Source organism: Euprymna scolopes, chromosome 35 (assembly GCF_053919585.1).
Source record: "Euprymna scolopes isolate OS-2025 chromosome 35, ASM5391958v1, whole genome shotgun sequence".
Taxonomy (NCBI): domain Eukaryota; kingdom Metazoa; phylum Mollusca; class Cephalopoda; order Sepiida; family Sepiolidae; genus Euprymna; species Euprymna scolopes.
This window is the reverse complement of record NC_136516.1, coordinates 72,007,266-72,033,556: the sequence shown is the minus strand read 5'-3', so window position 1 is coordinate 72,033,556 and position 26,291 is coordinate 72,007,266. Positions and strand designations below refer to the sequence as shown.

At 32.0% G+C, this 26,291-nt stretch overlaps 1 protein-coding gene across 1 annotated transcript in view; it reads right to left on the bottom strand.

Annotated features, from left to right (window-relative positions):
* The window catches only part of LOC145259922 (myc box-dependent-interacting protein 1-like), a 219,252-nt gene that overhangs the window by 93,861 nt on the left and 99,100 nt on the right, over positions 1 to 26,291 (bottom strand). Inside the window, exon 2 of the mRNA XM_080117878.1 lies at positions 8,101 to 8,181. Coding sequence (XP_079974004.1) covers positions 8,101 to 8,181 — 81 coding nt within the window. The remainder of the gene's footprint in view (positions 1 to 8,100; positions 8,182 to 26,291) is intronic.

The following is a 26,291-nucleotide window of genomic DNA, read 5'->3' as shown; positions in this document are numbered from 1 at the left end:
TAATAACTCTCGACCTAGCCTGTGTAGACAAAAGATTTTGAAACATCAGTTGGAAATATTTACTGATTTAAAACCACCTGAACAGTGAGAATTATATATATATTTTTTTTCTCTCACTAGTTTTCCAACTGAAACCAATTTCCCTCTTTCCTCATTCGATTCTTAGCTTTTAATTTATCATTCTGACGTTTCCTCTTAGAGGGTCAGACGATAAGGTCTTAAGGAAATTTTAACAATTCCACCTGCCCGTTTTTTGTTTCTTTGATCTTTTTGATTTAAATTAAATTATGTTTCATCTGAAATTTCTCCTTCCATTTTGCTGTACCAAGAATTTACTTATAAATATATATATATATATATATATATATATATATATATATATGTATATATTGTTTGTTATTTTTCTCTTCTAGCCCTTGCTTTTTATAATAACCCTTTATATTGTTTTTTTTTCTCTATTTTTCTCTCTCTCTCTATATATATATATATTTTTTTTCTCTATTTCTTTTTTTCTCTTCCTCATCATTCTCTCTCCATTATTTGTTATTAGTTTTCTTTAGATTTCCCCTCCCTCTTTACATCTTATAATTAAAGTTCTGTGTTTTAAGTTTTTTTAACTCCAACTTTTAAAGAGTTCCTACCTAAAAAAAAATCCATTATTCATTGAACATTTGACTAGTCAAGTCGCTGCCTGATGATATCTGTTGTTTGATTGAAACAAATGGCTGTTTGTAGCAGCGGGATGTAAACATGTTTATTTAACAATAAATAAGTATTATTAGCTCTTTTTTATTGAGCACTATCTAACAACCTCGTTGAATTCATTAGTTTATTACTTTTGAATAACAAAAACCCGAGTATATATATATATATATATATATATATATATATATATATATATATATATATATATATTCATGATGAGACGATTCCTATATTTTTCCCAATATTGATAAAATTACAGATTCTGATTTCGATTATTTTTAAATTTCTAAATATAAATTGTTTTTTTTTTTGGGGTGGGGGGAGATCACTGCAAAACCTATATAATATGTAAATACAGTTTTGCAAAAATAAACATACATTTGCATGGTGATCTTTAGATTTTAGTTTTACTGGTAGTTTAAAAGTCAATAAATATTTATCATTGATACAGGCCACGAAAAATGAAGTTTTAAACAAAAACTAACAAATAAAAACTAAAAAAAAAAAAAAAAAAAATCGTTTTGATATTAACAGATAAAAAACACGTTCCTGTAGATACTTTGTTTACTTTTGTTAGTGAACAAAGCATTTTATCAATTCTTACTTACGAAGGAAGCACGTTAAATGCATCAGATTTATTCATCATAATGCAGGGTGGAATGATAAAATTGTCGCCTTAGAAATAACGACATGATTCCATTTCCGTTTAATAAAAATCGGTTTTCTTTTTTTTTTTTTTTTTTTTGCAAACCATCTTCTAGTTGGCCAGTTATACACAAATGCCAAGAGCGATAGGAGCCTTCTATGATGTCCGAAAGTGACACAATGTTCGACGAGCAAGATCGGAGATATGCCGCTGTACAACTCATGCTTTCTACCGATCCAAGTTATAACAACAGGACCATTGCCAACACACTCAAAATGCAAATCTGGATAACAGGGATGTACCCAAGGTGATGAAAAAGTTTCCGACCACAGTTATAGTCTTTGGTGTGGTTTCAAACGAGGGCCACATCATGCCACCTCACATCTTTGAAGTCGGCTTCAAATCAACACCAAAGTGTACCTGGATGTACTAAAGAGCGTGGTGATTCCCTGGTGCAATCAGGTGGCCTCTGGGTGTGACAGCAGAACTCGGCGCTGACCCACAAGTCCAAAGAGACCCAGGCTTGGCTTCAGAAGGAGTGCTACAACTTTGTACCCTTCTCACTGGCTCTCTCTTCTCCCCCCCCCCGACTTGAACCCCTTGGACTACTTTGTTTGGTCATACATCAAGAACATCACCAACATGACCTCTTCCCACTTTACCAAAGCCAGCCTGATTGTTACCATCTGCTGAATATTTGCTGAGCTCCTGTCAGCGCTTGTGGAAAAGGCATGCTTCCAGTTTCAGACCGATATGGAGGCGGTGGTTGAAACTGAAGGCGGCTACATTGAATAGATGTCAGCTCTACTATATAATCAAGTTACCTGAATTGATTTTTTTCAAGAAAAGTTTTAAAATAAAGCTGTAGTGTTGCTTTCTTTTGGGGGCGACAATTTTATCGTTCCACCCTGTACAAACAAAAACTTATTGCATTAAATCACAAACATTCACTTTTTCGCAGGTTAAGCATAATTTTTATTTATTTTAAAATGGTCACATTTTTTTTTTTTCATTAAAGCAAGTCAAATAATCTTATTTTTTTAAATTTAATTTTATTTTTTAAAAATCCATTGAGATGAGTAATTTGTGGATTTAATTGCTGGGGATACAGTTATGAGACTCAGCATTCCTATCCCGTGTGATTAATCACCTGGAGAAGGCCAGAGGATGAGTTGGCCGAAACGTGGTGAAACAATAACTATGAAAATGAGGATAGCAGTCCACAAATAAATACACAAGTCAGAGCACTTTACACATTGGCCGCACGAGCAGGGGTTGCCTTCCACAAAAAGGCAGTAAAATTAATATCAGTTTTACACATTAAAACGACTCCTAAACTATGATCTGAAAGCATTTTGACTCCATTACTCATTCACCAAGCTTTTTTCCTGTAACAATCACAAAAAAATCTTCTCAACCACCAATGTGACAAATAATACCTACCAGAGAGCGCATTGTCCAAACTCCTCAGCTTAACATTTGCAGCCAACGTGAATTGGAAAAAATACAGTGAGGACAATGCCAAGGCCACTGCAAAGAAAGTGGGTTTTCTCTACCAGGATAGAAAATTATTCACATCAAAGAGTATCCTATACTTCTACAAAGCCACCATTCGCCCATGCATGGAGTACTATTGCCACATTTGGGTTGGGGTATCTACTGCTAGTCTCTCTCTCTCTCTCTCTCTCTCTCGACAAACATCATCCCTTCTTTGTTGAGGTCCCAGAAAGCACTTTATTCTAATAGTTTCTTCCCTCGGACCGCTAGATTTTAGAATTTCCCACCCAGTTTCCTGCTTCATTGACTGTACTAACCTGCAGAAGTTTAAATCAATGTGAACAGTCATCTTGATACTCAATTCCCCACAGTTCCCCGTTAGACATGATCCCAAATAGATTAGATTTTATATAGCTAACTGGAGCTACCAGGAGTTGACTGGGATGCTGTAAATTCATATTAGTTTATAACTTATTTGTTTGTACATTAGGTAGATAACTCATATTCTCCAATTTAAAATATGAGTTATCCCTCTAGTTAAACTATATTCTTATCTTAAATTGTTTTGAATTAGCAGTCATCTCTTTCTAATTTTTAAACATAAATTGTAGCAAAGTCGGTTATTATATTGCTAAATACATGGTACAACAATAACAAATGAAAATTGGCAAGACACAAGCAAAGTTTTATTTGTCAGCTTAAACGCTATTTAGGTCCGACTTTGAAAATCTATCTTTATGTCAAAAGCATAACGATAAAGCAAAATCAAAAGCTTATCTGACAATTAATAAAACAAACAAACAAAATGAAACGCATCCTTGCATCTGTATAAGATTCGCTGTCCCATTTCAAATAAGTTTCGTCGATATGATGTAGATCGACTTCTTATTTTTTCTTTCTTTTATACTTAAAAGGTTACGCGTGGCTGAAACTATCTTCAGAATGAGAAATGTTTTACTTGATTAAAATCTGACATCTTTGTAGAAAATAAATGAAAAACTTGAAAAAAAAAAAAAAAAAAAAAAAATTTTTTTTTTTTTTTTTAAATCTATCAAATTTGTATAATCGTTTATATTCCTTACAAGTATTTTACAAAGATAGGCTTTTATAGTTACTGATGGTCAAAATAACGAACAATGTTTCACCATCTCTCCTGAAGACTAAACCAGTCTAATAATAAACCTTACAAGCATTTATTTATACAAATCTGACTTTTATAGTTACAGATGGCTCAAATAACCGATTAATGTTTCTCCATAACTTATGAACACTAACTAATAACAAACTCTACAAGTATTTATTAATTAAAATCAAACTTTTATAGTTATAGATGACCACAGTCTATATTATAGTTTGTGGTGTTTATTCTGTTTGTGGATGAAATTGAAACAAAACCCTACACCAAGATCTAAAAACTTAACATCATTGACAAGTAGCAAAATCTCACCTCTTTGTTGAGGTCTCTAGATGCCAGAAAGCCTTCTATTCTAATAGTTTCTTCCTTCGGACCACTAGATTTTATAATTCCTTCCTTGTTTTCTGCTTCTCTGTACTAACCCACAAAAGTTTAAATGTAATGTAAACAGACATCTTCACATAAAACTTAATGAGGAATCCAAGAGTTATTCTTTTAAGTGACTTCACAATAATACTGTGGAGCCTGCGCTCATGTTGGACATCCATAAGCAGTGAATACGTTTTACTTAATCTTCTCCATATTAATAAAGTAGCCGCAGGAATTTCTCTCTGGACGAAAGTATCGTAGGTTTGCAACAATAGACGCCACATACAAATTCAATACAGCTAAGCTAATAGCCACTATGTTATGTAGCTTTCAAACACCGTTTCAAACATATTCAATTGTGATAAAATAAATTACATGCTACAAGCAACACCATTACAATTGCAACATCATAAGAAGAAGGAGTCCCTATTTTTCTCTCTAAATATTTAGTCCTACCACTGCTACCAGTAGTCACCAGGAGGAATTCTACACATTCCACAGATTCTGTAGTTACACTGACTGTAACTGGCTCATATATACATAGATCTGACATAATCTTTCCAATTTCCGATTCATAAATAATAAAGCCTTCCTTTCCAAAGTCCATCCATTCTGATTAACTGAGTATTGATAATTTTCATATTCCGGAAACCAGTTATATACTTTATAAACAACCGGTTACTAACATTAAAATATGGCGTCACTAAGAGACATTTTTTTGCCCGGCATCAAGTTCATTTAATGCATAGGTCATTTTAGTCATGTAAGACTGAAAAATACAAGAGAGAGAAAATCATTAAACGGACGTTCAATAACCAGTTTACTTGCTTTCTTTTACAAAGTTTAAAACACACTATGCACTATAAGGATCTGCTTTGTCGTCATCAAAACAACACAAAAATTACACAGCCCTTGCGATAGAGTGCGTTCTGTTTTAATAATTTTTTCTTTCTTGAAATTGCACATACGCCAACAAAATAGAAAATAATCAATAAAATAATTTAAACAAGAAATTTACAAAAATGTATAGCACGGTCACCAACACATGCAGAATTTCTAAATATAAGAATTTTTATACAGTAATAAAATTTGGGGAGCAAGAAGATTTGATCAATGTGGCCTGATTGCCCCACTGAAGACTTATCTGTAAAGAGTTGGTTTTTTAGAAATATTACTCCCTACCTCCCCATGTAAAGAAAGGTTTTTTGGAATAAACACCCACGACCTTCCCATGTTAAGAACGGCTTTTGGAATAAACACCCTTTGCAGGTAAGTCTTCAGTCGGACAACCAGGTAACATTGACTGAAGATTTAAATAGTGTACTTCCCTAAACGGTCATATGTGCGAAGTGCCAACCACCATGTTCTTTTAGGGAGAAAAGTCGAATGTGCCACTGCACAAATTGTGTTCATTGTGTTAGCAGCAAAAAAAGGGGAGAAAAAGATGCTGTTTCGGTATGAGTGAGAGAAAAGAGGGCACTGCTTGATAAATCTAAACTTCCTTACTGGAAAATTATATTGTTGGTCAAGCATTTCTTAAGTAAAAAGAGTAATTTGAGATTAAAAAAAAAAAAGGTTAAAGTGGAATGAAATTTAAATTTTCATTTCATTTTTAAAACAACCCCAAAACAGAGTGCTTTCGCCAAGTTTTACCATGTTTTCTTTTAAAGCCTTTAAAACGCACTATCTGCGACAACACTCCTTTGTCATCATCTTCGAAAACCACAACAAACAGCTTCTCTCGATTTTAACCTTTCACTAGTTTTTTTTTTTTATTACATTGAAAACACTTCACACTACAGACACCCCGTTCGTTCGTTATTTAAAAAAAATTTTTTTTTGATACAACACATTCCATATTACAAACGGGGGTGCACCCTAACAATTGGCACCCCCTTACATTTTTATCCGGTTTTTTTTTCCTAACTAATTCTGCAGATTATTATCACTTGGACACTAAGCTACCATATTATAAAAGAACATTGACAAATCTTTAAATCTATAGCTTTTTTCATATTTACTATAGTGCAGCATGTGAAGTGGAAACCACCTTTCCAAATCTTTAAATGTACAGTTTTTCCTGGTAGCCGAGGGTTCAATCGGTCATAATTTGCACAAATAGTTGAAAATAGACATGGCCACTTTGGTAATGAGGGTTCCAATTGTTCAGGTATACCCGAACATGGTTTGGCAGACCTAATGCTGACTCTTGTCATTAGATTTTACCTTTTCGTAATATATTTTTTCGGCGAATATCATCAATTACAGGCATAACTTTCAGATTACAAAAAAAAAAAAAAAAAAAAAAAATTGGTGGACCTGAACAATGCTACTCCTACCATTTACTTTTTAAAATATTTTTCACCGATTCATAAATTTTTCAGGCAATTATCAGCGCTTACAGGCTTAATTTGGAATTATAACGTTCTACAACAGTGAACACTCACTTTTTGGCCTCTCCCGTTGTTAAGGCTGCCACTAGCATTAAGATTGTTGCTTTTCAATTTTTCACAAATTTCTACAGCACTTACAGATTACACGCTTAGTTTTCACATTACCAAAATACCCTGGAAAAAATTGTATACACCTTACCAACAGAAAAGGAAAACATTTAACGGCTAGAGGCAACATTAACAACTGACGTGGCAAAAAAAAAAGTGTGTTCCATTTATCAAAACATTATCATTACAAATTGATCACCAACTATTACAGTCATTAAAAATACTACTTTAAATTTCTTCTTCAATCTGAAAATTAAGCCAGTACTCAAGGATAATCGCTGGAAAAAATTATGACAAAGTGAAAAGGAAATCATTGTTCAGGTCTGCTGCAGTGTTTTTTTGGTTGTTTCTTTTCCTCCTGACACAATGTTCCTTCCGAAATAAATGTACCGTGTTATAATTAATTTTTAGTTCATTCTTTCATTTTCATTATACATTACAGGCGGACGGTAACACCTGCTGTCTAACAGACCACACTACTGTACTTTTATTTGACATTACCTTTTTTTAATATGATTTTGTTTAAAACAAAATCTTCCATTGCTGATAGTAATAATAAATAATAAATATGAGTTTCTACGTTTGAGAAAAAATATGCACATTTGTATTTATGCTAATAGGGAAAAATAACTTTAAAGTTAAATATTTAGAAATTTTTTTTTTTTTTATTACATTTTCACCCCAAACAAGGCAAATTGCCATTTTGGTGTAGGGAGCTACTATCAGGGGCAACAACTACTGGGGTACTATGTAGGGATTTGGGCAGCAAGATGTCGGTTCACGTTACACTTGAACTTCTGCACGTCAGTACTGTTGGGGAAGCAGGGACCTGGAATGGAATTCCAGAGTCTAGTGGTTCTGGGGAAGAAACTATTGGAGTAAAAAGATCTTTTATATCTAGGGATCTCTACAGTGTGGGGGTGGGATTTAGCAGCCTGTCAGGTTTGTCGAGGGTGCTCATGTCATGGGGGCACAAGTGATTGCAGTTCGTCAGAGCATTCACCACTAAAATACTTGTAGAAAAGGCAGAAGGATGCAACATTTCGTCGATGGGACAGAGGCTGAAGCTTAGATGCCAGTTCAGGGCCTATCAGGTTTGCGACTCTCTTTTAGGGAATTTAGTACGGAATTGGTAACTGTATCAGAATCGAGAAAAACATTAGAATCGTCCCATCACTAATATATATGCATATGTACACAAGACATTTGCTTGTCATTGATGTACAAATCTCGAAAGAAGAACTTACTTGCTGTTTATTGAAATTACTGACGTATTCATCGAATGTATGATCCGTTGTCCGTGTTGCTTTGCCAAAATTTTGTAACATCTGAAAGTAAAAGTACAAAAATTAAAATCTGTTACTTCATATATGTTTGAAAATAAAATATATTTCAAAATCCTCTGAAGGGTGCTTAATCTAATGAAATTAAAATCTGGATTTTACTGAGGCAACACAAAGATGGTCTGAAGATTTTTTTTTTGCTGGCCGAAATTCTTCATGAAGATATACAGAGTTTTTTTTATTAATATTAAACTGGGTTTCAATTTCAGCTTGAAGCACTGACACGTCTAGCTATACTGAAGAGCTGTGATACAGTGAAACAATTTGTCTGTGGATGACTATGCATACTCTCCACTCCTTCATAGACTGAGAACTGTGGGAAGTGAAATCGCGAGCTGTCATTAGCGATAATGCAAATTTCTTCATAAAAATGAATAACGCATTTTTTGACTGATGAAGTTGTCAAAAAAAAAAAAAAAAAAAAAAAAAAAATTAAAATTTCAATTTCTTGCTTATGCCGATGATGAAGTGGATAAAAACTTGGATTGTCGAGAAAAAAAAAAAAAACAACAAACAAAAAACCCACCAGGTTTCAATTTCAACCTGATGTATTCATGTCTAGCCACACTGAAGAGACATAATATAGTGAAATTGTCTGTAGACCACACACACACATATATATATATATATATATATATATATATATATATAAACTCTGTAACTTAAGATTAACAAAATGTATTATTCGACAAGAAACACTGCACATTTAGAAAATCCCTTACTCCATGGAGTTTCAAAGAATGCCTTCTCCTCAGAGGAAAAATATTAGAAAATTATTACTTATAGTTAAACTATGATCTTGCTGTTTAGTGCATAAATTTGAACTGCAGCATATGAAGTGAATCATATTTACATAAAAGATAATGAAGAGTCGGAGAATGCAACAATACAGAGGTAAAAATATATTTAGATGTAGTCTAGATGAATTCAAAAGACATGACGGGTTAAGCAAGAATCCGTAGAAAAAGCTTCAAGTTGTAAATCAGAGTATGTTAAGAAAATCAAGCTCTATTTCATATTTGGTCTATTGAGCTTTTTCATCTGGTTAGGAGTATCTTATAAATATTAGTACTAATTTTACCATTCCTTTTGTAGCTTACAGAATTACCTATTTAGTAAACTTGACTATAAACATTTTTGAATCATATATATTATATATATAACTGTGTGTATGTGTCTGGTCACGAATAGGCTCCTATATGATTGACTATTTTAAAAAACTGATTACATATAATGATAGAAGATGTATCAAGACACAGGAATGGGGGTATCTTTGATCTGGCAGAATGGTGGTTCATTAAAATTGTGGGGTCTGCGTTCGCGCTTGGTCCACAAAGTATGGAAATAAAAAAATTTAAAAAAAAAAAAAAAAACTTTTACAAGTGTTTTTGATATAGATGTACATAATACTTTGATAAGTATGTTTTAATTTAAATAGGAATGGTATAATAAAATTTTGGGGTCTGCGTTTGCACCTGGCCTCCATAGAATGGAAATAGGCACAAACTTTAATAAAGACTTTTCATATCTATCTGCATAAGTATACTTTGATAATTATGTTTCAGTTTGAAGAAATATGGTATAATAAAATTATGGGGTGTCCGTTCGCACCTGACCTGCATAGAATGGAAATATGTCACAAAGTTTAACAAGGTTTTTTTAATATAGTTCCACAGAATATTGTGATAAGTGTTTCAGTGTGAACAGGTATGGTATAATAAATTATGGTGTTTATCTATTTTATTTTTACTTTCATCACATTTTGCTTTGGTTTGATACCCCCAAATTCGAAGCTATCTCTTTACAACCCTTCCTTTTCATAACCTATCATACGTTCATAAATCAGAGTCGATTTTCTGTAGGCTGTTTTTGAACCCAGTCAACGACGGGTACTATTGCTAGTATATATATATATATATATATATATATCAGGAACATTATGACTTTATACTTTCTATATTTCAGAATTATCAATGACATCCGCTATAATCACACAAGTGATGAGTTACAGTTATAGCGACTAGGAAAGCTGAATATAGCAATTTAGAAATAGAACCATTTTAAAACGCCACTTGATCTTTCGCTTACAAATTTTGCAATGAGTTAAAGGTTTAAGATTGAAAAGTATCACTATTATTAAAATGTAAAAGACATTCTAGACATTTGTGTATTCATTCATTTATCCCCATCTTCATAGTTGTTTTATCACGTTTCGACTAACTCATCCTCTGGCCTTCTTCAGATGATTAATCGTGACGAGATAAGAATGCCGAGTCTTGTAAACTGTATCACCAGTAATTAACAACCTTCCATATCTGTTGTTGTCTCAACACATTTTAGTCAACTAATCCTCTGGCCTGTGGATAGAGGTGTTGAGTCTCTACGATCCCAGGTGAGCATTGTCTGAAGATAGCGGTTTCAATCCGACTCAAAGTAGGCCAGAGAATTAGTTAGCCAAAACGTGGTGAGACAACAACAACTATGGAAGGCAGTAATTACTGGCGATGAAGTTACAAGACTCAGCATCCTTATCCCATCTCGGTTAATCACCTGAAGAAGGCTAGAAGATGAATTAGCTGAAACGTAATAAAACAACAAAACATATTAAAATGAGGATAACTGTCTGTGAAAAAAATGAATGCACAAAATATGAAACCTCATCTGAAAGTATTCTAAAAAAAAAAAAATAAATAGATAAATAAAAATCATATATAACATTCTAGATACATTGATAACATTAGAAGTTCAATATTTTCTGCCATTGTTGTTGTTTTTTTTTTGTTTTTTTTTTTACATTAGAATTATTCAGCAATTTTTATTTGGGATGGAAGTAGAAACTATGCAAACAGTGTTCTTATCAAGCAACATATCACTCTGCGAAGGGAGAACATGCAAGTGTGTTCTTACTGAACTACTTCCAAATCATTTTGTTAGTGAAAACATGCAAGCACAAAAGAAAATAGATCATAATTATGTAAATATTACAAACTAATAATTGAACTTCAAGATTTTTTTTTTAATTGAAATCGCTCCATACAAGACATGAAGCCACCTGATGTAAGAAACTAAAAATAAAAAAAACGAGAAAAAAAAAAAAAACAAACAAAAAAAAACACATAGGTCAAAAACTAGTCAACGATACGTGTTAGTTAGATTCTGACCGCCCAAAATAGCAATTCTTCCCCCTTTGTCAGAAACATCGCTCATAGAATGTGAGAACTAAAGGACAAAATAAAATATAAAAGATATTGGGATTTGAACCTTTAACTGAGACACTAGAAATGGAAGTTGATGTGACTTGACTGTCTCGGCTGAACTTTGAAAAGTGAAAATGCGAGGAGGGGGGGGGTGATGGTGGTGGGAAGGTGATATTCTTGGAATGCAATGTTCTGTTTTTCTCTTCGTTTCATTGCACACAAAGTAAAAATCAATAACATGTCTTTCATCCATCGTTCTAACGCCAATCAATTCGAAGGAAATTTTCCAGCTTTTACCATTTTTTTTTTATAATTTTCATCTACGTCTTAAGAGAAGTTCAATATTTTCTGCTATTGTTTTTTTCTACATTATTCAATAGATGAATTAATGAAATTATATATATATATATATATATATATATATATATATATATATACACACGCATGCAAGCGAGCATGCCTATTTACAAAGACATACACATTAATGCCTACTGGAGAGAACTTGAATGTCTACTAGACACTATCCCTGAGTGTTTAAGGTCTCCGTTTTTAGGGGATTATAAGGACAACTTGGCATGAGGGACATTTTCAGGCCATATCATCCAATCCTAACACCACCCACCTCAGATTTTTTTTTATGAACACCTTATAAAATTTAGGTAAAAACTAAGAGAAATCTGCATTTTCAGTTATATTTGAATGAAGGAATCCATTTTTTAGAGGGTTGATTTTGGTCCAGAAATAAGAAATCTGTGCCCTTATGACACTATTTTTGAATCTAGATGTTTTAGAAAATTTGCAATTTGGGGGCTAAAAATAATACTCCAAAATCTCCGATATTCAAGAAGAACCCCCCCCCCAAAAAAAACCCATTAAGCTGAAATTAACTAGATTTCTTAGAAAATCGGCATGGTTTAATATCTTTTTAAAATTTAAACGGTCAATTTTTCTTTGTAATTTATGAAAAAAAAAACTGATATAGAATAGAAATTGGTCTTTTTGTTTCTATTAAAACAAAGAATTCACCTCGGAACAACGTTCTAAAATTTAGAATACTATTTTTAAAATTGGGTAGCGATGATTTTTTTTAAAGTTGCGCAAAAAAGAGCATTCAAATATCTGAATTTATATAATTGAGAAAAATATGATTACTTGTTGTATAATTTAATTTTCGGTGCGTGCTTGACGGAACGATGCGTTTTTTTTCCTCTTTCAAATGTTCGTCTTTACTTTTGTAAGCATGAAGTGTATGTAGTTATAGCATCGAAGAATTTTTTTTCCAAATGAATTTCAAAATCAGAGAGCTAAATGAAGGCGACATTTGAACTACATGCTGAATGTGTAAATTTGACCTCTTGTTGACCTTTAGCGTGACAACTCTTTTTTCAATAATATTCCAATGGTCTCACAGCTAGAGATGAAAGAATTCACAAACGATGAGACATAGGTCATTCTAAGTCACCGCATAGTTGAGAGTCGTAAAAGAAATGAGTTTTTCCACTGTTTCTTTATTTAAAGAAATTTTATGGACTGGCGGACGAGTGATTTACGACTTTAAGTCGACCCCAAGAAATTTTGAATAGACTGTGGCGATCGGTCGTGTAAAGTCTCAAAGGCGCTATATATATATATATATATATATATATATATATATATATATATATATATACATACATACATACATACATACATATACTAGCCAGGTCATAAAATACACATAAATATGATATTTAATTAATGCAGATTTCGCATTTATTATTATTAGAGTCAATCCTCTACTGATTGCTATATTATATCCAATATAATAAAAATTTAAAAAAAAAATGAAAAAAAAAAAAACATATGCATGCGAATATTATGTTTGTTTCTAAACAGTTCACTTTTTATAAGTAAAAAAAAAAAAAAAAAAATATTCGAGCCGAGATCAAATCTAAAACCTAAAGACAGGGAGTCAATTATGATAACCATTAGGCCAACTTGCCATAACCTTTAAAAGGTGATTTTAAACCTATTTATTCTTTAATATAAAGAAGCTGTTATGTGAACGATTCACGCATGCATAGTTGTGAAACAGTCGATAAACAGATAAAATCCGATGATCCCCCCCCCTCCCCCAGTACTAATTTTTCAATTTGAACCTCTTAGCAGACCTTTTTTCCGGATGAAACCCAATTATAAAGTTTTCCACGTGTCTGAATACCCTATATACCAAATTTCAAAAATTAATTGAGTATATAAATTGAGAGTTGTCCTCACGCACAGGGAATTAGACCGGAAGTCTGGAAGAGCAAAGTTTAATTCAATGTATTAATACTTTTTGTTGCCACCAACACCTTGTTTTGAAGTCTTGTTTTTGCTTACACAGTATATGTATATATATATATATATATATATATATATATATATATATATATATATATATATAGATAGATAGATAGAGAGAGAGAGAGAGAGGGCGAGAGAGGGAGAGGGAGTTAGACCGGAAGTCTAGAAGAGCAAAGTATATTTTAATGTATTAATACTTTAAAAGAACAGTGCTCATAGTACTGTAGATATATAAGCTCAATAGGTATATTTATCCTAGAGCTATATTAGAATTGGGTATAAAGATTAATAATTGTAAATTATAACTCAGTTCCAAAAGAAGAAAGAAAACGTTTTGTTTCTCCTTTTGAAAATGATTCATAATTTACAATTCTTAATCTTTATCCGCAATATATATATATATATATATATATATATATATATATATATATATATATATATATATATTATAGTTTATAGCAATGTGTGCATATGTTTTTAGATATTTGTGTATATGTACATATTCCAAACTAATGCAACAATCTTTTTTATATATCGCCCTTTCCCCTTCTCCGGATAAATGCGCAGCATATTGCTTCGACTTAATACCATGATTATAACTTGTACGTAATTCGAAATCGCTTACAGTTATTACATAACAATTCAGATAAAAAAAAAAAAAATTAAAAAAGAAACGTCCAAAATTGAGAGCTCTCAAGCAATATCAGAGCTTTGCCATTTAAACATGTCTGAAAGCCAAAGGAATTGATATTTTCTCCTGACAAAAGAAAAAAAAAACTAAAAGAAAAAGGAATAAAAGAAAAAGGAAAAATAAAAGATTTAAAGAAAAATGCCAATGCATTATTTGCAAGAAGATTATCTGTATTGTTGATTATTATTTTTTGTTGCATACAAAAAAAAAAAAAAAAAAAATAGTACTATTACAATATTGCATGATGTCATTCGGTTCTAATCACAGGCGTGATCGTGATCGTTTAATCTCAACGCATGAAAGTATTCGCGTCCATTATAAACATTTAAGGATACAGGAACTCAACTTCACAAGGACCCGAGGCATAGTGGGTAAAGTATTTGGTAAAATTCAGTTGTAAGTTACACTCTTTTGGAGGTTGAAGGTTCAATCTTCAATGCGGGTAAGACTTAAAAATCCAACTGCAGATTACTTGGGCCTTCTACCTAGTCATGGCTGACGGAACGAGAGCATGCTACCTCCATGGGCTAAATAAAGGGTTCTGTTCAAAATTCCATGCAGATTTCTGTTTGACAGAAAGATTCCCAAGTTCAACAAGATACACCTGAAGAAGGTCAGAGGTTGGATGGGTTGAAACATTGCAAAAATAACAAGGTGAGAACAATAGTCTGAAGGATCCAAATAATACGAACAAAACCTCAAGTTAAAAATAATTTTTAAGAAAAGAAAATACTTAAATCTATATTAATTAAATTATGAAACAACTTCACGTGTGTATTTCTTGTGCTACAAAAAGTTTTTAATTTTTTTGCTTTTATCTAAATATTAATTTACTTGTCTGTACGTCCAGTGTCACAAAAGAAAACATCATGATCGCAAACATTAATGAGAAACGAATTACCTTCCTTTATAGTAGCTCTTTATCAATTAAAAATCATTAAAACCATTTCCTCTCCAAAAATTAAAAAAAGAAACAAAAAAAAAAACATGGCTGTCTGTTTACGGTTTCAAATTGGCCATTTTATTTTATGATTAAAAAAAGTCATGTTCAGAGGAGACTAAGTATATTTTTATTATAGTTTCTTTTTAAAATTAAAAAAAAATATGCAAGTGAATTGACATCTGTTATTTACATACAAAATTTATTCAGAAAAAAAACAAAAAAAAAAACAAAACAAAATGTGTGTTGTCATTGAAAAAAATCTAATTTTTTAAATCAATTCTTTTTAGCTTTAAAAGGTAAAAAAATGCTAAAAAATTGTTCCGAATTCGTCATTATTTGTTTGTTTTAATTTTTTTTATTCGTTTTATTAATGTATTTACAAAATTTTCAACTACCGTGGAACTTCCATGGGTTTTACTGGTTTACTATTAATAAAATAATTACTGAAATCATTGATGCAATGCTATAAAACGAAATTTTTAAAAATTACAAAATCAAATCTACCAGAATACATTTTGATGTCTTTGTAAACAAGCCAGTCACATTTTAATCTTTTGTTAATGGTAAAGAAGTAAAATAAAATAATTATTAAAAAGCAGAGTCATCTATGATGTTTAGTGCCAAACAGTATTAGAACCTTAATCTGGTTAAATGGCTCTGATGAAAATCCAGAAAAAGTCAGCACCAGGATCCGTATTTCTCTGGTCATCTCTGCCTCTCAATATTGTAGGTAAAAATCTTTAATCCTTCAACTAATGAGGACATCATGCAATCCAAACAATCCTTAGGCACATTATTAGTGAGCTCTATGCAGAAATCTGATTTCACAAACAGTAGCGGAAAATGAAAAATGTCTAAACACAAAAAAGCTGCTATGGAAACTAGGTGTGTATAACCTCTTTAAAAACTTCAAATATTTTATTAAATTTATACTATATGTATAAAATTTCTACATTACTCTCTATGTGCCAAATATCTACATGCTCCAACTTTAACTGACCTATGGGAATATTGTCCAATTTCTACTGTACACTCTTTAACCCTTATCCTTGAGTGGCCTCTTGGCCTTGATAATGTGGTGATGCCTATGTAAAAAAAATAAATAAATAAAAAATAAATAAAACTCTGAACACTTCAAATATCAGATTTTAATCACATTTAAACCATTTTTTTTTAAGTTTTTTTTACAGTGGTCACCACTTATCAAGGCCCGGAAGCCACTCAGGGATAAGGGTTATTGCAAGTACATTATGTTAGTGTGGAGATTTGATGAAGTGTTTACTTAAGGGGGCGGTTCATTAAGAATTTGTTAATATTGGACATGAAGACATCCAAGTTGTAGTCAGGTGGGAAGCAGGCAGACGGAACAGAGTTCCACAGGCGTGCAGTTCTAAGAAAGAAGCTTTGTTCATGGAATCTACGCTTTGATTTAGGCACAGATAAAGAGTGGGGGAAATTTTTCACAGTGGATTCAGCTAGATGGGTGTTTTTCATGAAAGATTGGCGAGGGGGGGACCAGAGATTGGAGTTCAGACGAGCACCTGCCATGGAAATAACGATAAAACAAGGATAGGCTCGCAACGTCTCTTCTGTGGGAGAGAGGTTGCAGGGTAGAGAAAAGGGCATCCTCCACTAAGCCACGAAGTCTATTTTGTACTCTGTCAAGGCAGGATAGGCTGTTTTTAGCAGCTCCTGCCCAGATATGGCAGCAGTATTCCATCCTTGGACGTACTTGGCTTTTATATAGATAGAATATGCATGAGGCGTCTTAAGTTTCTAGACTTTTTTTTTCATATGGCCACTTATTGAGAATGCACACATGAAATTCTAGTCTCCTTTGAAGTAATCTTCTCCGGCTGCAATGCACTTATTGTACCATTCCAACAACTTCTGGAAGGGCCCATGGAAGTCCTCTTGTGTGAGCATGTCAATAACCCTTGTATTAACCTCTTTCATCTTCTCAACCGTCTCATAACGACAGCCTGTAAGGTTTTCCTTGAGCTTAGGGAATAACCAAAAGTCACAGTCTGGACTATAGGGAGTGAGGAACTGTCTTGATGCCCATCTTGGTCAAATAGTCTGTGATCTTCTGAGCACCCTTCGGACAAATTTTGTGCAAATCTTTCGCATCTTCAATTCCACACGAATAATTGTGTGTACTTCCCATACTGACGTCAAACTGTATTTATTGTCTCTATAGACATGAATTTTTTTTATTTGATCAATTGACACTGGTGTTCTGACTTCCTTACTCCTCCCACACCTCTCATTATCCCTCACAGACTCCCTTGTCTTCCTTGAATGCCACTCAAAAATTGAAATGCTCGGTGCATGCAAGATAGAAACGTATGGAATGCTTCAGACTGTGTCATGTTTTCCAGGTTTAAAACAGAATTTTATTGCAGATCGTTCTTCTAAAGTGTCTTCAGATCCAGATTGCATTTTTGAAATTCACCAGCTGTGACAATCAGGCTTTAATAGGGTGTATTCCAATTCTTGCTGTAGCTGTTCATTTGAACCGGAAATCATAACAATTAGTCATCTCATAAGATGTATAGCAATAACATACTGAATTTTCAAGAGTCCAGGACAATTTTAAATGCCTGTACAAAAGAAAAGTCTGGAAACTTATTGAAGGTATTTTTATAAGACAATTTACAAAGTTTTCCAACATTTAAGCTTCTTCCGACTATATTAGGAGATGAAACGAAAGGAAGGGGGGGGGGTAAAAGCAAAGAAAGTAATATGGTTTTATGAGCATGATGAAACGTGCATAGTAATCCTTATTTAATCCTGGACAACGTCGGGTCTTCTTGCTAGTGTTAAATTAAAAGAAAAGAAAGAATGACATTTAAAGCAAGGATTTTTTTTTCATGACTACACCCTAGTTTCTATAAAATTTATACAACAGCTAACCTAGATTTTCAGGGTATAAAAATTGACCCAGATTTCGAAGCAGGGTAGCTTTAATAAATGAACAGAATTTGATCCACATTTTATTTTTCTTTTGTGCTTTCTTAGATTGAAGAGGAAATTTTTTTTTTTTTTTTAGTTCTCCTATCCTTCAATAATTATTTAATCCAGTATTTTTTTTTTTATTTTATTCATTTTTTTTTTTTTTTAGGATGGTAGTTGGAGAAAAGTCACAGGTCTGTTTTTAATATAGAAGATATATTAGCTCCTCACAAAAAGGGACATTTCAAATGAAACGAAAATAAAAATTGTCTCCGTCGAGAAAGACAGCTTTCTGGTTTAGAACAGAACACATGACATTTTGATATATATTTTATTTTGCAAAACAAACAGTTTAACAAAAAATTAGGCACAAGGCCAATCAAAGCAGTGGGAAGGGGAGTCTATGGCCATCCTTGTCACTATACTTTTGATTTGTCTTCGCTAATCCTAAATAGAGTTGTCAATCACCATAATACCACAAACACCAGGGACCATCTTAATATTCTTAAATCAAATCGCTTGTATTTTTTAAATATATATAAGTGTGTGTGTGTGTGTGTGTGTGTGTGTGTGTGTGTGTGTGTGTGCATTTCCCTAAGCAATAACTGTCAATTTTCAGTCTACAGACTCGAAATTTGATATACAAGGTATTGAGATTTGGGAAAATCTTTGTAATCGGTTTTCGGCCAGAAATTTGGCTGTTAAGGGGTCAAAGTTCAACGATTTGACTTTTGAGCACTCTACCAAATTCCTCCACCAATTTTGCGTATAAACACTTGAAATTTTAGATATAGGTTCCTTGGACATGGATCTAACTTAATAACTTGATTTGAGCCCAAAACAATAAATGTTAAGTGGTCATAATAGGGATCAAAGTTAAAAAAAAAAAAAAATTGACCGCTTCAGTCTACCAAATTACTCAATTTCTGGTCTAAACATTTGAAATTTTACATAAAGGGTATTCAGAGATAGGGCAAGCTTTTTAATCGGTTTGGGTCGAAAATTTGAGTTACCAATATATAAATGTATGTATCTATGCTTGCATGTCTGCCTAAAACTTTTGATATAGGCGACGGATTTTTACAAGATCAGTATCGTTTTGAAGTTCGACCTTTCAGACGACAAATATCGAAAAATTGGCTAAAAACATTAATATCTTCATCTTCAACTGGGCACTTTTCTACGGGGGGGTCGTTTTTTCGCCGATATTTTCGAAAGTCATCCTCTTCTTTCGATTGGCTAACCTTAATTAAAACCTACGTCACTTCCGGTTTGGCGGTGATCATAATAGCAAAGACGTCAGTTTTGTTACCCCGTTCTTTTCCTCTTTTGCGGTACGGGTTCAAGCCTGCCTTCCTACTACCACTTTTTTTTTTTTTGCTCAACATATACCTCCAAACACCCGGGCAACGCCGGGCTGAAATGCTAGTGTGTGTGTGTGTGTGTGTGTGTGTGTGTGTGTGTGTGTGTGTGTGTGTGTGTGTAAAAATAAAATTTTGTAAAAATATTTTTTATTATGTTGAAAATTTCATTGGTATGGGGTGGGGGAAAAACTCAGCTCAAAGGTCAGAAAAAATCTGTGCCTTAAATTTTTTATACTTATCGAGTTTGTGACCGAATGTCTAGCAACTTCATGTTTGAATCTTCTGGCATATTACACAGCCGGAAGATGTCAAAACGAATACTACTAAACTATTAATTCGTAGTGCCCCCTTCCAATGTTAAGAAAGGCTTTCTATTTAGAAAATCATTCTTAATGTGGGAAAGCAGGGAATTTCACATTGATATACTATGTTGACAATCATTTTTGCTGATTTTTTTTTTTTTTTCATTTAATGAAACTTTTCTTCTGACATCTTCCGGTTGCTTATGTAAACTGCCAGAAAATCCAGATGCGAAGTTGCAAGAGATAGGGATCGTAAATTAGATAAGTATCGGTTTTTTGTTTCTTTTTTTAAAAAAATTTGAACAAATTTAATCCAATACGGACTGCAAATTAAAAGAAAATTCCCATAAATTAAGTTATATTATCTTAAATGTAATTCTACGAGCTTTCGACTAACTTCAAGTTATCTTTTGGAAGAATTTCAAAACATGCGTATGGTCTGATAAATTATCAGATGAATAAATCTATAAATCTATATATCTATAAATGTGAACGTGTCTGTGTGTGTACATTTCCCTATGCAATAACTGTAAATTTTCAGTCTACAGACTTGAAATTTGATATACAGGATGCTGAGATTTGAGAAAATCTTTGTAATCGGTTTTCGGACAGAAATTTGGCTGTTAAGGGGTCAAACATCAACGATTTGACCTTTGAGAACTCTACCAAACTCCCCCGCCAATTTTGGGTCTAAATACTTGAAGTTTTAGATATAGGTTCCTTGGACAGGGATCTAACTTAATAACTTGATTTGAGCTCAAAACAATAAAAGTAAAGGGGTTCAAAGTTTAAAAAATTGACCTTTTTTTTTGGCTAAAGATACACCTCCAAACACCCGAGCAACGCCGGGCTGAAATGCTAGTGTTAAATAATTGTTAGAATATTTGTTAACGGACCAGGAGACCAGGGTTCAAGCCTCAGTTGAAGTATACCAAAGACTGAAAAAAATCATAGTTGATGCCTCCTTGATAAACACTCAACATTATAAAAGGCGAGGATCAAGGGAAAGGTGTATCGCCCTCCTTTACATGAGACAAGAAGTGTTTGGGTTGCCTCTATTACGTCAACTAGTAATCATTAGAAAATTATGTTCATAGAGAAATTTATGTAAATTGGATGCAAGATCAGCAGGGTTCAAGCGGTTAATCGTTTGAAGGAACATGACAAACTTATATTACAGAATAGTAATTTATTAGAAACTGTTTATAAAACAAGTTTCTAAATTAATACCTATAGCTGTTCGCAAATGTTTTCAGATTAATATATATCTCTACTATTATATAAAGTCACTTTGTGTGTGTGTGTGTGTGTGTGTGTGTTCCTTCCTCATAGGTTCTGAAACGGCCGAGCCTATCTTCTGCAAATTTCACACAAAGTGTGTGTGTGTGTGTGTGTGTGTGTGTGTATATATATATATATATATATATATATTTTTTTTTTTTTTTTTCAAACGATAAATAAATACGCCTCGAAGCTCATTTTTTTTTTTTTTTTTTACTTAGAAAGTCGCTCATAATTTGTTTGGACGTATATAACATTTTTATTTATTTATTATTTTTAAAACAGGAATCTACATACACGCGTGTTTCGAGGTAACTACCTCTCATCAACGTAGCTCGACTGTTTCTAGGGATTGAACTTCAGACCATGTTTACCACAGTCCGGCGCCTTAATTGTTAGGCCACGAACCCTAGATAACTTTACTGTTTATTTTTATCGTTTATAAATTTAGACTTGTTGTTGTTGTTGTTTTTTATGAACTCATACATACAAAGTTGCATTTATAGTATTGTAGATATATAAAGTTGAACGTCTGTGTGTGTGTCTGGTCACGGATAGGCTCCTATATGGTTGACTATTATAGAAAACTGATCACATAGAATATGTATCGAGACACAGGAATGGGTATGTTTGATCTGGCAGAATGGTGGTTCATTAAAATTGTGGGGTCTGCGCTCGCGCCTGGTCCACAAAGTATGAAAATAAAAAAAATTCAAAAATAGAAAAAAAAAACCTTTACAAGTGTTTTTGATATAGATGTACATAATACTTTGATAAGTATGTTTTAACTTAAATAGGGATGGTATAATAAAATTGTAGGGTCTGCGTTCGCGCCTGGCCTCCATAGAATGGAAATAGGCACAAACTTTAATAAAGACTTTTCATATCTATCTGCGTAAGTATACTTTGATAATTATGTTTCAGTTTGAAGAAATATGGTATGATAAAATTATGGGGTGTTCGTTCGCGCCTGACCTCCATAGAATGGAAATATGTCACAAAGTTTAACAAGGTTTTTTTTATATAGATCCACAGAATATTGTGATAAGTGTTTCACTGTGAACAGGTATGGTATAATAAATTACGGGGTTTATCTATTTTATTTTTACTTTCATCATATTTTGCTTTGGTTTTGATATCCCCAAATTCGAAGCTATCTCTTTACAACCCTTCCTTTTCATAACCTATCATACTTTCATAAATCAGAGTCGATTTTCTGTAGGCTGTTTTTGAACCCAGTCAACGACGGGTACGTTTGCTAGTGTGTATATATATATATATATATATATATATATATATATATATATATATATATATATATAGGTATTTCAAATTATGATTTATCATAGAATATAATCCGTTTTGATGTTAATATAGACAGACTGGGTGAAACAAACAAAAAAACAACTTCCACGTTTAATTATTTAGATAAAGATAAATCGTTGTAATGTTGAACAGCCCAGTTAACCTCTCTCTTCTGCATGATTATGCATCAGTTTTACTTTTTCTTTGCAATCAATAAACCTGTCCATTAAACCAACATTAAGTTTTTAATTCCCGAAAGATGTTTAACTGATATGCATGGATTTTTTTCTTGCAAAATTCATGCCCACACGAAGACAGCATAAACAAAAACTGTACTTCAAAATACATTCGTTTTATTTGGCTTCTTGGGATTATTGTTCTCCTTCTGGGTGTTATTTTTACAGCAATCCATGTAATCTTAGGAGTATCTAATCCGCAAGGACCCGTGGCATAGTGGATAAAGTACTTAGTAAAATTCAATTGTAATTTACATTATTTTGGGAGTTGAAGGTTCAATCCTCAGTGCTGGCGACACTGAGAGACAATTGCAAATTACTTACGACTTCTTCCAAGTCATGGTTGACAGAACGCTTAAATATGATTAAATAAAGAGTTTCGTGCGAAATTCCGAGTTCGATAGAAAGATTCCTCAAGTCGGACAATATACACTTGAAGGGCGGAGGTTAAATCGGCTGAAACGTTGTGAAACTAACACTCAAGAGCAGTAGTCCGATGAATCCAAATAATACGAATAAATAGGTACGGGCAAAATGATTGCCGATGCTCAAACTGTATAAATATTTTGACCCCCCCCCCCTCCCTTTACTTAAAAATTCACCAAAAAATCAGGGAATTAACCAATTTTAACGAAATTTTCAGAATTTATCAAATAATGATCGCGGAATATAATGAATTATTTTTATTTAAATCTTAGTGGAAATGTATTATTTTATTTAAACAAAAAATACCTTTACTAAAGTTATGGTTTTCAGTAGTAAATAAAAACGCAAGAATTTATTTTTGCTTTTTTTATATAAATAAAGCATTGTAATTTGTAACAATAAAAAAAAATAAATAAAATAAAAATTTTACAGGAACATTACGAAAAAAACCCTAAAGTCCGCATTAATGAAAAATGAATTTCTCGAACTACCGATATTACCATTGAATTAAGTACTGTTTATCTAATATTTTCACACACAAAACAATTATAATAACAAAAATATTTATACTTTTTTAAATTGCAGATTTCGCATGATTTTTATATGCAAGATTTTAATAATTTCCTTGCTCGCAAGAATGTGAAACTTTCGGCGTAACACAATTTTTATATAATATCGAACAATAATTAAAAAAAAAATTAATTTAAAAACAGGAACATAAAAAATAATTAAATTAAAAAATGATAAAAATTGATACAAACGTTCAGAATAAGAATGTATGGATGCACGTCTAGAAAAAAAAAGAAAGAAATCTGACACCTACCTCCTTTTATTATCATGACTTCATTTAGAAACAGCGTTTTGATTGGCTGAAATTTTGGGCTTCCGTATATTTGTGTTTACAAACTTTTATCGGTTACGTTTTGCCGAACGGCATAATTACTTGCTTTTTGAGGGCTAATTAAGCTGTATTTTGTATAAACAAGGTGTTTTTTTTTATTTATTATTTAATTCAATATCTCAGGACTTCTTTGAAATAGACCCAGAATTTATCTTTTAAAGGATTTTTACAATGAATTTATTTAACTTCCAAATTTAGCTGAATTGGTTAGCTCGCCGTGAAAACATTTTCATAACTTTTTTTTTTTTTTTCACGTGTACAAATATTTTTTTTCTTTAGGAAATTAACTTTAGTCTCTAATCTTCCAAGTGCAATCAAAAAGTAGCCGGAAACCTACAAAAGAATTATGATAAATCGGCTTTCAAAACTAGGTCCCCCTATTTTTGCCCGTACATTTTTGCCCGTACCTACGAATAATCAATCTCCATTTCAAAAATTCAGAAACATAATAAAAAAAATATGTATTAATTACGATACGAGTTCACTTTCTTTTCTTTTTTTTTTTTGTGTGTTGTTCAAGAATCAAAATGAGAACTTTTTCGGCACTTTTCATGGAATAACTTTTTTGTTTTTATTTTGAAGATCGCAGAACAGGGGAACCATATCCGCAAATGTCAACAATACAATACAATAACACAAATAAAACATTATCTGAACATTCATTGAATTAAATAAAAATTATAATAACAGAAAATAGTTTTTTTGATTTTTTTTTTTCAACACAAAATTTAAAATTCTATAATGAATGCGTATGATGTTTTTTTTTTTTTTTGAGAAAACATTTGTTTTTTATAAAATTAAAATTTTTTGAACAAATTGCATTGTCTTCCTCTGTTCTGCGAACTTCAAAATTGAAAACAAAAAAAGTACCTCTTTTTCTCGCTTTGAACAGATAGGAGGTATTTTCCTGTCCATCTCACTTGTAAAGGGCATCTACCAGAAACATAAGTTTTTATAATGTGCAACGAACATTAGTGTGAAATTGAACAATCGCATTGCTTTGGTTAAGATTTATTTTGAGTTACTGCTTTTGTGTACTCCTTGTGTATTACACACTTTTCTCACTATCTTTAAAGTTTGCACCTTCCTCCGAAACACTGTTAATAAATTCAACAGTTATCCAAAGAAAGGAGCTTAGTATTAAAAAATAATACATGTGAACAAAGGTTGCTCCAGCAGAGTGGAATATTTATATTTCCAACACGTGTGTAACCAAAACAAGAAAAATAAATATTTGAAATATTCAAACTTTACATCTTTTTAACCTGCACAGAATCAGAAAAAAAAATCAGTTTAACTTTCTAGTAGTTTATTTACATTTTTATGGAGATGACCATGGTATTTAATTACATTAATGAGAAAAATTAAAATGAAATTAATAAAAAAAAAAAAAAAATACATTAATTATTTAAAAACTAATAAAATAATAACGGCTAATAAATAAATGTCCATATAAAAATGATTTATGTAATCTTAAAAGAAAATTGAATTTATATATTTCATTTAAGATTTTATCCATCTGCTGAAATCTATTAACACGAACATTGATTGCTATTATATATATATATATATATATATATATATATATATATATATATATATATATATATATATATATATATACTAGCTGGCAGCCCGGTCGTACAATATGCTTAAACATGATATGTTAATTTATGCAGATTGCGTATGTATTATGAAATAAATCCTCTATTGAGTCATATATTACGAGGAATAATTTGCTCGGTAGACTAATTCGCAAAAAAATGATAATGTCGTTCATCAAATTCCGTCTGTGTTTGTTTACAATATCAAGTCAGCTGATATTTAGGCTTGACGATCCTTAACATACTCTTTCTTTTATAGATAAAAATTCTTTTTATCTATAAGAGAAGAAAGAGTATTTTTAAATCGGATTTTTTTCAATTTTCTTATCGAACGAATTTCTGAACAAAACATATCTAAGAATACAGCCAGAAATATAAATTACCTTTGTGTGAAATTTGCAAAAGATAGGTTCCGAAACGGCTGAGCCTATGAGGAAGGAACTCACACACACACACATATATATATATATATATATATATATATATATATATATATATATATATATATATATATATATATATATATATATATATATTACTAGACTTTTTAGCTCGTTAAAAAACA